At 42.5% G+C, this 13,611-nt stretch overlaps 1 protein-coding gene across 1 annotated transcript; it reads left to right on the forward strand.

Annotated features, from left to right (window-relative positions):
- The first annotated feature begins 3,038 nt into the window (after positions 1–3,038).
- Pstk (phosphoseryl-tRNA kinase) lies at positions 3,039–13,214 on the forward strand. The gene is made up of 6 exons (XM_075972532.1): positions 3,039–3,307; positions 5,168–5,459; positions 5,691–5,889; positions 9,404–9,479; positions 9,974–10,067; positions 12,998–13,214. The coding sequence occupies exons 1-6, from the start codon at positions 3,092–3,094 to the stop codon at positions 13,195–13,197; spliced, it is 1,077 nt and encodes a 358-aa protein (XP_075828647.1). The 5' UTR covers positions 3,039–3,091; the 3' UTR covers positions 13,198–13,214.
- Positions 13,215–13,611: the final 397 nt, after the last annotated feature.

Raw genomic sequence — 13,611 nt, forward strand, 5'->3', positions numbered from 1 at the left:
TTCAAAGTATTTATTCCAGCCAACTGGGACCAAGGTGTGGCCCCGAGTGTCCAGAACACAGGTTTTCAAGGGTAGAAACCTGAAAGTTGAGGCATCTGACTCGGCAGCTGCAGGGGACTTTGCAGCATAAGCAGGTTTAACAGAAGCTGAAATAAGCATTTAGCTATCCGGTTCCGCACAAACAGGCAGCTAAGGTGAATGGTTAGCTGGTGGGGGTTCCGCACAAACAAGCGGTTTTGACAAAAGCTAAGATAAGTTAACTAGGACCTTCTGACCTTTGGTCTCTAGAATAAATAGAGTTGGGTATTTTTCTGTGGGATTCCCTGGTGTCAAGATCAGATTGTACCTGGAACTGGCCTCGGCAGGAGTACAAGATGAAGGAACCTCTGCATTGTCTTGGCCTGTCACACTATTTCCTGCTTCCTCTGGTCATGACTTAGGTTAATATCTGTAGACATTCCAAAGGGAAGTATACTCTAGAAACACTAACTTGCAATTTTGTACACAAGATTAATACCGTGTGGATTTTTACTTCCTTAAATAAGGCTAATGAATCAGAAACCTAAAGACACTTGTCATAAAGACTCCTGCCAATAAATCACCATTTCTTCATTTCCTCCAAAGCTGTTACCTTTCTTCATCTCTGCTTGTCATATGTTGAGGCACTACCTTCATTTGAACCATCCTGGGCTTTTCCTTCTGAGCCAGGAACCTGTTCTCATCCCTTCCAGATCTTCCTCTGCTTTGCTCTCTGCCCTCTGTCACTTCTGATGACTGATGCTGCTGACCGAGCCGGCATCACCACGCCTGGTGAACTCTGATCCCACCTTCCTCCCAGTCTCCTCCTCCCAGAATACTATTTCTTTCCAGTAGTTTTGACAAAATCAAAAAAAGCCTTTATCGTTCATAGCCAAGCTTGAATCTCTGTTGTAAAATGGACTTGACTTCTCTGCTGCATTACAACCTTTGAAGGAGTTGCATTTCCAGGCTTGGCCAGTTTCCATATTTGCTTCCCCTTCCAGCTACATGCTTGCTGATAAGGAATTGTTTTGTGCTTGGGAAGTTAAGAACAATTCTACTGTGTGGACTTGTTAGAGATAGCAGCTTTATCACAATAATTTATTGATACAGAAGAACTCATGCCCTCTAAGAGACTATTTCAAATCTGTGCTCACTGGGGCAAAGTGACACATGCCTGTTGTCCCTAGCTACTTGGCAGACAGGTGGAAGGATCCCTTAAGCCCACAAGTTAGACACTAAACTTGGCAATAGCAAAAAAAAAAAAAACTGCCTTCAGAATATGAATCAACACATATTTGAAAGGTATTAATTAAGTAGTGAGATTTTAGTGGCTAAATATACCTGCCTTTTACCCAGGAGTGTATGTGCCAACAAAGTGGTTATAGGAAAATAATTTCCCTCTTGCCTAGAACCACATAGCTATACTTACCCTCCCTCCTCCCCTCACGGGTCACAAATTCATTGGTTACCTGCCGGGAACTGATGGGATGTAAAAGGAGTGGAAAGAAGGAATCAAGGATGATGTTTTGTTGATACGCCTATAAAAAGCAGCCAAGATGGGGAAGCAGCTCAAATAATTCTGAATTCAGTATTTCTTTTTTATTCTTTTTTTATTTATTTATTAAAGATTTCTGCCTCCTCCCCGCCACCACCTCCCATTTCCCTCCCCCTCCCCTAATCAACTCCCCCTCCCTCATCAGCCCAAAGAGCAGTCAGGGTTCCCTGCCCTGTGAGAAGTCCAAGGACCTCCCACCTCCTTCCAGGTCTAGTAAGGTGAGCATCCAAACAGCCTAGGCTCCCACAAAGCCAGTACGTGCAGTAGGATCAAAACCCAGTGCCATTGTTCTTGAGTTCTCAGCAGTCCTCATTGTCCGCTATGTTCAGCCAGTGCGGTTTTATCCCATGTTTTTTCAGACCCAGTCCAGCTGGCCTTGGTGAGTTCCCGATGGAACATCCCCATTGTCTCAGTGTGTGGGTGCACCCCTCGTGGTCCTGAGTTCCTTGCTTGTGCTCTCTCTCCTTCTGCTCCTGATTTGGACCTTGGGAGTGAGGTAAGCCAGACCCAAAAAGAGGAACATAGGATGTACTCACTCATAATTGGTTTCTAGTCATAAATAAAGGACATCGAGCCTATAATTCGTGATCCTAGAGAAGCTAAATAAAGTGAACCCAAAGAAAAACATATAGTCATCCTCCTGGAGATTAACCTTCATCAGGCAATGAAAGGAGACAGAGACCCACATTGGAGCACCGGACTGAATTCAGTATTTCTTACACCACACACACAACATTTTTCTTGTTTGGTAGTTCTTGGTGGTTTGTGTTTTTTTAGGAGGGTTAAGGAGTTTGAGAGAGGGTCTCATGTAGAATATCTCGAACACTTGCCCCTCCTGCGTCTGCCTTTCAAGTGCTGGGATGATGGGCTTGTGTCCCAACTCCCAGCTCGCTACCTTTGTTTTTTAAAATCTATCTATAATCCCTATGTTCTTTCTCTTCCTGCATGTGTTGGAGGTAAAATCTAAGGATGTGTGTTTCCTGTCTTTATTTCTTCTCCCTTGCTGCCGCCTGGCGGCACCAAGACTCAATAACGAATACTCAACCCTTGCTCTTATCAAGCTCAGGGAAGGCAGAAAATAGGCTGTCCTCGCTTCGCCTCCTGCTGTCTGACTTCCCGCTCTTTACCCTCAGAGCCTTCCTTAAGAAGTTTCAAGTCTCCTGAGATTTTCCTGGACAGAGAAACCTCATTGTAACCAAACCAAAATGCAAAGTCCTAATGGCTTGAAGGTGGGGCAAGAAGGATGATTCTATTGGTAGTAAACCTAACTCAGGGGTCCTTTAAGAGTGTCCAGAAAGTACGAAAAAAAAAAAAGGGTCGATGCCTCCCGGGCCTGGGGTACTGGCGTTAGGGACAGCTGACACCAGTCCTTCACTTGGTCCAGAAGGCGCCTGGACAAAGGCATCCTTTCCGGGCCCGCTTGTTCCTCCATTGTCGCCAGAGGGCGCAGCATGGTGCTGGTGCACAGCGCGTGCGCAACAGGCGCAAAGGTTTCTGCAGGCCGCAGCGGAAGACATGAAGACTGCGGCGGCGGCTGGGGAGGTCAGCGTTGACGGGCGGCCGAAGCTGGCACTGTGCGTCCTCTGCGGCTTGCCGGCGGCCGGAAAGTCGACCTTCGCTCGTGCGCTGGCCCTCCGGCTGCGGCAGGAGCGGAGCTGGGCAGTGGGCGTCCTCTCCTACGACGATGTGCTGCCCCCCGCGCTCCCGGATGACGTTAGCACACAACCTCGGGTCAGCACCGGGAGGGGGCGGGCGGGTGTGCAGTCCCGGCAGAAGCAGTGGGGCTGTGGGCTGATGACGGCGAGCCTCCCTGGATCCCGACTCAGCAGTGCCAGTGTAGGAGGGGAGGCCTGATCGAGACGAAGGGAGCTGGTTAGGTCGTGTCTAGGAGACGTAGACCTGTGCTTGGAATAATAGTGTATAGCGCTGAGGGCCATGCTTTGTAAAGGTTTTATGCAAGTTTGGGCCGTTCACATATTGCTTATTCTATGCAGTGGCGCTTAAGATAAGGCCTAACTATGTTGTACGGGTTGATCCCAAACTCCAGGGCTCAAGGATTATTCTGGCCCCGCCTCTTACTGTATCTGGGACTACAGGTGCCACCTCCAAATCCTATGGCAGAGTTTAGTTTACAAGGTGGATGTCCTAGTCAGATACCTCTGGATAACAATCCCTTGGGTAGTTGTACCATTTTGGAACTTCCAATGAGTATAAAGAACGAAAGTGATCATTGACAAATTTCTAGGTCCCTCCAGGGTTGGTCTGCCACTAGTATTGGAAAAGGTGGTGCTTTCTGGGTTGACAGCTAAACGGAGTAATAGACTTGAATTGTGTGCCCCACGGATATACTTCTTAATCCCTGCACTTAGATCCCAGTGAGGTGCACCTCTGGTAGACGTACACGGAAGCAGACCCTGTGGAGAAGGGTCCAGTCTCCACTTGCATACTTACTCTATAGCAGGCTTCTGGAATCTTCGGAAATCTTGAATTGTTACATATGATGGTTAGTGCTTGAGTGTCACATGAATTAAAGGCAAATAGGATGACTTCATTCTGTATGTGTGTACAAAGATACATGTATTCATTAGGTGAAAAAAATTCTAGATTTCTCCAGAATTTGTCTGCTGCTTCAGTTTTGGTTGCGGGGGCAGGGAGCAGTATTGTAATTGGGAGTTACTTGTATGATAGTACTCTCACCGCTTTGGATAAAGATAAAAGTTACTCATCCGGATTATTTTTCCTTCACCTTATTACTGTGAATAGAACTCCCCCTTCTTGATCACTGCGATTAGAAAATCTCCACCCTGTAGGAAGTGGCACAGATTTCCTTCTCAGTTGGTCTGTCTGGTGTGCTTGCATGTGGACAAGGCAGGAGGATTCATCTCCGGTCCTTCTGTATTTCCTCCAGCCTTGACTTCAGAACTACAGTGTTCCCCACCACCTCTCACCAAACAAGATCACATGTATTCTCAGGCTCCTTATTTCCTCCCCCCTATCTGTTCCTGCCAGCTTTCCCAATCTCACAGTCCAGTTGCTGTGAGTTGAGGACCTTCAACTGACTTACCTAGCAGTTGGTACCCCTTTTCATTTCAAGGACAAACCAACATTGTTACATCTTAGGTTGTTTTAGTTCAGTAGGATATTGATTTTGGCTCCTTTGTTCTGTGTGGTAAAGGGCTCACTCCCTCATTCATTCACTGAACATCCATTTCTGGAACACCTGCCAGCCTCTGCTGGAGGCCACGTGATCTAGCGGGGAGCGCTATGAAGGTGATATATCTAGATAGAGATAACTGATGGAAGCCCCGATAGAGTAGGGACAGTGTACAGAATGGGGCCGCATTGTCTTCTTCATGGTCGAATCTGAGAAGGCTTCACACAGCTCTGGCGGCACTGGGGATATTCCAGGCAGAGGGTGCAGGATCTATGAAGACAGGAAGGTGTAAGAAACAAGGTGTCTGTTGAGAACTTCCAATGTCTCAGTACTGTGGGCTGAAATTTTAAACGTGGTCAGGGTGGCAATAAAACAAGATGACCAGCCTGATGGCTAAAGCCTAAAATAAAATTCAATTCTTTGTTGTTGTTTTGTAGCCATCCCAGTGGAAAATGTTTCGACAAGAACTGTTAAAGCACCTGGAATGTTTCCTCGTCGCGGTCATTAGTGGGGGTCAGATGTCTGCCCCACCCAACAGGACTGAAACCATGTGGGAAGATTTTATAACTTGCTTAAAAAAACAGGATTTGATCTTTTCTGCAGCACATGAGGCTCAGCCTTGCCAGCTCTTGGCAAAAACTGCTGCTTCTAGACGTTTGTTTTTGGTGTTAGATGACAACTTTTATTACCAAAGTATGAGATATGAAGTCTACCAACTGGCTCGGAAATGTAATTAAGACTTTTTTTTTTTATACATGGAAACATCGATTCACATATATGAAATCACAGCTGCCTTTAGTGGCCATTTAATTGAATTAGGTCTATATGGATTTAATTTTTAAAGTGGCTTTTCAGTATTGCAAGTGGAATTTTCCCTGCTTCTTGTGGGACTAGTATATATTTATTTCACATTTCTTGAGAGACAGGTCAGTAATTTGGTGATTTTAAACCTGTTTTCAGATTCACTGGGCTTTTGCCAGCTCTTTTTAGATTGTCCCCTGGAAACATGTTTGCTGAGGAACGGCCAGAGACCCCAGCCACTACCTAATGAGACCATCCGCCTCATGGAGAGGAAGATAGAAAAGCCCAACAGTGAGAAAAATGCCTGGGAACACAACAGCCTCGTAATTCAGAGTTCATCATGTTCCTTGGAGGCCAGGTAGTCTATTCTACGTCATCTTAGTGTTCTCCCGTGGGTACCCTGTAGAACATGCTTAACTGTGTGGGACTGGCCATTTGCCCACAGGCCTTGGGGAGTTGTGTGGAGGAAGAAGCTAAACTGAGAACAGCTGAGATTTGAATCCAAGTTTCTTTTTTTTTTTAATATTTATTTACTTATTATGTATACGATATTCTGTGTGTATGTCTGCAGGCCAGAAGAGGGCACCAGACCTCATTCCAGATGGTTGTGAGCCACCATGTGGTTGCTGGGAATTGAACTCAGGACCTTTGGAAGAGCAATGCTCTTAACCACTGAGCCATCTCTCCAGCCCCCAAGTTTCTTTATAAATGTCTGCTTTTAACTGTCCAAGTTGTAATGTCTCAGGCTGGGGAGATACCCCAGTGGGTAAAGGGCTTGGTGCACTAGACCTGAACTCAGATCCCCAGCACTGATAAAGTGGGGCATAGCTACTCACGTCTGTGGTCCCAGCACTGGGTGGGGCTTGCTGACCAGACAGTCTAGGTAGAAGCCCTGCCTTTTGGTAGTCTTGTTAAAGTTGCCTAAATAGGTTGTGAAGTGTTTTCCTATACATCTGAGCTAGAGGTACAGCTCAGTGGTCAAACACCTGCATAGCTTGTGCTAAGCCATAGCCTGAAATCTAGTACTCCCAAAAAGTTTTAAGTTGTAATAAACTAAGAAGGGGTTTTTAGTGGTTACCCTGCCCTTGTGTTTGTGAAGCTTGCAGACTCTGGGGACTTGGTTTCCATTGGCAATATGTCTGGAGAACTTTGGAGCAGTATATTTCTTTTAGAAATTTCATAAATGATGGAAATATTTTCTGCTGTCTAGTATGGGAGCAGCTAGTCATGAGTGTTATCGAACATTTAACTGTATCTAATGCAATTGAATAGCTGAGTTTTTAGTCAATTTAATATAGCCTCACATGGCTACAAACTGTGCTGTTGAATAGTGTAGATCTTAAGATACATTGTGCATTTTTTAGTTTAATTTTTAAGTTTGGTTTTATATATACATATATATGTTTATATATTTGAAATTTCCTCACTTCCCCCCCATTGCTTCTCAAATTTATGGCTTATTATTGTCATATGTACATATATGTGTGTATATATTTATATAATAAATGATAAATATATTTATATTATATATATTTATACACACAGTATATAAATACAACTTGCTGAGTCTGTTTAGTGTTGATTGTATGTATGTGATTTTCAAGGCTCACAACTTGGTGTTGGAATTAGGGGGCTCATCCCTAGGGAAGATTAATTCTCATTCTCTCTTTCTCAGCAATCATTAGTTGCCTATAGTTCTTTGTCTAGGGACAGGTCCCATAAGAATTCCCCCTTCCAAGTGAGCGTGTTGTCATAGTTCAGATCTTTATTTGAGCAGGTAAATTGTCGAGATAATCATGGGTGTGGCTTCTCTGTCACTGCTAGGAGACATAATCTCACATCACATTTTCTGATCCACTGGCTCTTAGGATCTTTCTGTCTCCTCTTCTGTGTCACCTGAACCCTGAGTACAGGAATTGTGTTGTAGATGTATCCACTGAGGCCAGACAACAAGTTGCTCTTGTTGGTCTCAATTGGCTGGAAAGAGAAACTTCTGTGATGCGGGGTGCAAGCTGCACTCATGTGTGAGAATAAGGATAGAATCTAGAGTGCTGTTGGGAAACTATGCTCTTTTACTAAAATGGTGGCAGCAGGTTCTCGTCTAAGATCCATAGCCTCACCAGCCCCAGGTTTCCAGTACCAGGCATGATTTCCTTCCTGTTGAGTGGACCTTAAGTCCAGTTAGACAGCTGTTGGTTTCTGCCAAGTTACTGCCACTGTTGCACCTTTAGGGATATTGTGTCATGCTGGCTTTAAGACAGATTCATTCCTTGGACAGATTTCTCTGTATGGTTTCTATATAGTTTATAAATTTCACATACCCAAAACAAAACAGAACTAGCACTTAGATTACTATTGTTTATACAGTTGAGGAAATAAGCCACTGGCGAGGTTTCCAGTTTTCTAAAACAGGGTCTCAGAATGTAGCCCAGGCTGGTCCCGAACTCATGATCCTGCTTCAGCCTCCCAATTTCTGCGATTGTAGGTAGGTAGCAATCAATGGATTGCTGTCCTTTCTGGGGCACCTGTATATATTCTTCCTTTGGCAGTAAGTGGCTGCTTGAGGTACTGTTAGAATGGTATCAGTTGATCTTCACTTCCTTGACGTCAGTGAGACGCAGGCCAGCAGAGTGTGGGCTTCTGTCGTTACTTTCAGCCCTTACTGTAATTTGCAGTTTTGCCCCAGATCTTATGAACTTGGTCACTTGTACCTATGCAATAGCCCCAGGGCAACTGATTGGGGTTAGTGTCAAGTGTAGAGTTTGAAAAATACAAACTGAGAGGTAATATAAATTTAACTTATCCTGGCTTATAAAATAATCGTAACTACTTGGTACACATACTGGCTGTGCTTCTGGACACTTTACAGTGTTATTCCATCTTCACAACCCTTTAAGGGTAAAAAAAATTGCATAAAAATTTCATTTTATGCTGGGATAACTAAGGCCCAGATAAACCAAGTAACATGCCCAGAAAGCAAGTGGCAGAACCATGGGACCCAGCGTAGTCACATTCTAGAGCCTGAACTCCAAATGAGAAGGATCAAGGTGGAGATGTTACATTGTACACTCCCTGGCTTATAACTTCACCCCTGGCCCCTGTACTCTAAGTAAAACCCAACTTCTACTTAAGACTTACATGTCCTAATAATCATCCTGCCACCACCCCAAACCAGCTTCCTATACTCTGGGCACAAAAAGCTTGTTCTTCTCGGGCCCTGGTGTTTGTGGTCCAGTTTGCGCTAACTGCCTGGCTCAGCCATTTAACTGGAGTGAGTAATGGCTATCTGACTACCCAGTCTCTCAGCACAATCACTCTGTTGTCTTCACATAGCCACTTAACACTGTCCAGGGTTACATTTGTGCTCAGTGGTTTACCTGTCGCAGTCCATTCCATTTTCAGGAGTAGAGTGCTTGGGCATTATGTTATACCCCTAGATTAGCAGTTTCACAAATGTAGCTTTCCAATGTTTGCATATGAGATATTCAATATATATTTACTGAATGAATGAATTCTGAGTTCTCTAGGGACCCTTGGCAAATGAGGAAATTTGTTAGTCCTTATTCTAGTAAATAAGCAGAAGCCAAAAGTAAACAATATCTTTCTCTAGGGACTATAATAGTTTTAAAAGCCTATAGTCCAGGATGTAAATTAGCCTTTTATGAGGTAGAAATGGTTTCTAATTTGAGTTTCACTTAATATTTTACAAATGGAAGATGGCTTCCAAATCACTACGTTTTTTCCCTTTCAATAAGGACCCTGAATGACAGTTTTGCTCTTCTGCATCCTATATAGTTTTATTAATGCAGGTTCTTTAAAAAGCAAATGTTTTATAGAAAGATTGATTATACTGTATCTCACTTTCTCTGTAGCCTGGAGGTGACTGATTTGTTGCTTACTGCTTTGGAAAATCCCATAAAATGTGTTGAGGACAATACGGAACAAAAGGTAAATACGCCAGTTAGACTTGGTGCAAATGAGAAGGAATAGCTTTTTTGCTGGGAGACATTTTGAGCTGATAGCAAGAGAAAAGTGAACGGCAGACTGTTAGCAGGATGGCACTGCACCAGCCTCTGGCTTCTGACATCCCGTCGGTGAGCTGCTGAGGGCCTGTGCCTGCTGGTCAAAGCCCCATGGGAAATGATCAGAAATGCTGGAACCTTACATTGGTGACTAAAAGCAGACAGTGATGGAAGTATTTACACCATCAAAGCACAGAAACACTACATATAGGTTGGAGGAAGTTTTTCTTTCTAGAAAGCCAGTTATTACACACTCACCAGCAGCTTTACAACTGGACATGATTCATTTGGATCTTCTACGAAGAAAAAAAACAAAACAGAAAAGCCACTGTGGCTTATCTTTTGGTCCCTTCAAATGAGTGTAGACCTTGGTCATTTATTTTATAAACTATTCCCAGTAACAGTGTCTATATTACACAGGAAACAGACAGAATTATTTGTTCTACTAACATCCTCCATCAAGCTGATGAAACACTCCGCAGAACCATCTCTCAGACAATGAAGGAAGCCAAAGGTATGCGGTCTGATTCTTTAGTGGCTGGGGTGCTCTCTGTTGCTGCCACTTCCTTGACACCAGAGCTTAGGATCCGCATTTCAGTTTAACAGCTGCTGTATGGTTACACAGCTAGACCATCCCTGGAACTGGGTATTTATCCCATTTCAGTCATTTTTATTGAGTGGTCTTTTTTTTTTCACTAGAATTTTCCTTAGATACCAGGGAATCAATAGGAAGCAGAATATTTTAGTGAGGAGACAGACAAAAAGGTAATTAATTATATGAATATATGTCAGTCCCCTAAAGAATAATTTTAAGTATTTTAAGATTTAAGTATTTAAAATTTTAAGTAATTTTAAGAGTAATTAGGGTGCTGGAGAGGTAGCTTAGAGGTTAAAGGTACTCCAGGGTTAGGGGTCAGACAAGCATGGAATTTGAACAAGGTCACTTATTATAAATAGGAATAGTATTTTTTAAAAAAAAATGTTTCAGATATGTGGTAAGTATAGCTTTTCAATATTGCTTTAAGTTTTGAACTTTTAACTCCACACTGTGTTTAAAATTTGTTTTAAAAAGAAAGGAACAGCTAACATTTAACCCCTTTGATACGCCACTCTTTACAATCACGTAAGGCTGGTGTAATTTTATAAATGAGAAAAAAATGGAGATTCACAGGGAATCAAGTAACTTTCCCGAGGCTGAACAGGCTGCTAAATTGGAGGGCAACCTGAGAGGAGGTTAATTCTGATTCCAGTCCGTTGTTATACACCCCGCCTTTACCGTTACCTTCATAACAGCTGAGGACACCGAAAAGGACAGAGTGTTAACTGTACCAACAGTGTGTGATATAGTGTGTAAACGGAGGCACGTGTGGAAACAAGTTTCACAAACACATCCTCATACTTAATGGAATGTTTTATTTTCTCATTTTAGAATACCCATTGCCACTCATTAATGAACTACAATCCAAAACTTCTAACAGGATTGGAACAGAAATGGCAGCGGAATTAGAACAAAGCAGAAACCATTCAGTTTTTCCCTCAGCCATTTGCCTTTTGGAAAATGCAGGCTCTTCTGGGGGAGAGAGGAGTGGTACTAGTTTCTAGATGTGTGCCTGAATAAAACTAAAAATTGAATTTCTCTGCCATCAAGAAAGTGAGATGACAGCCCACATATGGGATAAAACACTTGCAAATATTTCATGAGAAACCTGAATATATAAATATAAATATATAGAGAACCCTTTACTATGCAGTAACACACAAGTAACCCAATCTTAAAATGGACAAATATCTAAATAGACATCTTTCTCCCAAGGGAGATACAGAAATATCAACATTCAAATGAAGACATGTTAAAATTTAGTGAACAGCAAAATACAGATCAAAACCATAGGATATACCACTCCACAGCCATTAGAATGGCCAAAATGAGAAGGTCCAAGATTTGATGGAGTTGTGGACAAATCAGAGCCCTCACACCCTACTGGTGGAAATACAGAATGATGCACAGCTGCTTTGGAAACAGCCAGGCAGTTCTTCTAATGTATTACCACGTGGTCCAGCTATTCTGCTCCATGGTGATAGGTTTGAGAGAGATGAAAACTTAATGTTGATACAATGCCTGTTTATAGCAGAACTATTCATAACAGCCAAAATGTAGAAACAACCCAGCTGCCCATCTCCTTATAAATGGAGAAATACAATGAGGTCACCCATACAAGAATGTTGTGTGACTACAAAAAGAACTAGAATACTGGCCCGGAGAGAACGGGGGGATCCTTGAGAACATCCCAACTGGAAAAGGTCATATGAACATCCAGAGCTGGAAATCACAGCAGAAGGATTAGCGGTAGATTAGGAAGGGCAACTGTCAGGGATACAGGTTGCTTTTAAGCTGCGAAAGTGTTGCAAAACTAACTATGCTGGTGACTGCACATATGTGAGTAGTCTATAGACAGGGTACCTCAGGCTGTCGTAGAACTCACTGTGGACCAGGCTGGCTTGAACTCACAGCTCTACCTGCCTCTGCCTCCCCAGTGCTGGGATTAAAAGAGTGTGCCACTATGCAAGCTAAACCATCACATTTTACACTGATACACTTATGGTAAGTTATATCTCAATAAAGCTAATTTCAGATGCTCAGTAACACTACCCATATGGCAGTGCCTGGTGGCACATTTCCATCATCATAGAAAAGTTACTTGGGACAGCTGTTCAAATGTATTATTTATCAGCTTCAAAAAACCAAATTGTCATTTTATTTTTGAAAGCAAAAGATGGAAAAGAGGTATCCTGGCTCAAAAAGTCCAGTGTGGCATTGCAAGCCTTTAATCCTGGCACTTAAGAAACAGAAGGATGCCAGCTATATGAGTTTAGGGTTTAGGGTCAGGTTGATCTACATAGTGAATTCCAGACCAGCCAGTGCTACAGAGTGAGAATCTTTCTCAAAAAAAAAAAGAAAGAAAGAAAGAGAAAGAAAGAAAGAAAGGTCTTTTTAGGGGGCTAGAGAGATGGGTCTGTAGTTAAGAGCACTTGTGTTCTTTGCAGACCTGTGTTCGGCTCCCAGCACTGATGTGGTGGCTCATCGATAACTCATCGATAATAGATCTTATGCCCTCTTCTAGCCTTTATGAGCATTAGGCATGGTAGGATGCTCATATATACATGCAGGAAAAACATTCAAATATATAAAAATAAATAAAATCTTAAAAATATATATCCTTTTGTGTTTGTCTTCGGCTCATACACCAGAGTAGCTACTTAAACTGCTTGTGGCTCTTGCTTTAGATGACTTTGCTAGATCACATTAATGTTATTTCTTGTCCATTAATTATTACAATGCACCTAATTGTTTATTGGAGAATCTGGCCTGTTTGATGTAATCAGATGGCAATAGGCAGCCCAAACTGACTTATAGAAATAACCTGAGAATATCTTTTATTTTAGATGAGAAAATACCTCTTAATAACTTGAAGCGTCTAGCAGAAGACCTTAACAAGCTCAAAGCAGATTTTTTGGAAGATCTACGACAAGGAAACAGAAGATATCTGTGCTTTCAGCAAACCACCGACTTATCAGATATTATTTCTTCTTTTTGTGATGAGAGAGATACTGTTGTGCAGAAGTATTTTTCAAAGCAACATTAAACTTTCTGAATTTCTAATCAGACTCCTGACTTGGGTAAACTTTTGCAAACAATTTTGTATGACTGGGTGTTTTCTAGACCAATATTGTAAACTGCCAAAGACCATACTGAACATAAAAAAAAAAAAACCTCAAAATGTCTAATTTCAAAGTTCTACTTTACATGCCAGAAATTATTTCAGAGAACTACTTGCCAAATGTGACGCAGATAACTGATATAAGAAAGGCAGCCTTGCAAGGCAGTGGTGGCGCACGCCTTTAATCCCAGCACTCGGGAGGCAGAGGCAGGCAGATCTCTGTGAGTTCGAGACCAGCCTAGTCTACAAGAGCTAGTTCCAGGACAGGCTCCAAAACCACAGAGAAACCCTGTCTCGAAAAACCAAAAAAAAAAAAAAAAAAAAAAAAAGCAGCCTTCC

Source organism: Microtus pennsylvanicus, chromosome 5 (genome assembly GCF_037038515.1).
Source record: "Microtus pennsylvanicus isolate mMicPen1 chromosome 5, mMicPen1.hap1, whole genome shotgun sequence".
NCBI classification, from domain to species: Eukaryota; Metazoa; Chordata; class Mammalia; order Rodentia; family Cricetidae; genus Microtus; species Microtus pennsylvanicus.

Bases quoted from the DNA above. Each gene is read 5' to 3' on its own strand.
- Pstk (XM_075972532.1), top strand. From the start codon at position 3,092: ATGAAGACTGCGGCGGCGGCTGGGGAGGTCAGCGTTGACGGGCGGCCG. The intron at 3,308-5,167 runs GTCAGCACCGGG...GTTGTTTTGTAG, and splicing joins ACGTTAGCACACAACCTCGG to CCATCCCAGTGGAAAATGTT. The intron at 5,890-9,403 runs GTAGTCTATTCT...CTTTCTCTGTAG, and splicing joins TCATGTTCCTTGGAGGCCAG to CCTGGAGGTGACTGATTTGT.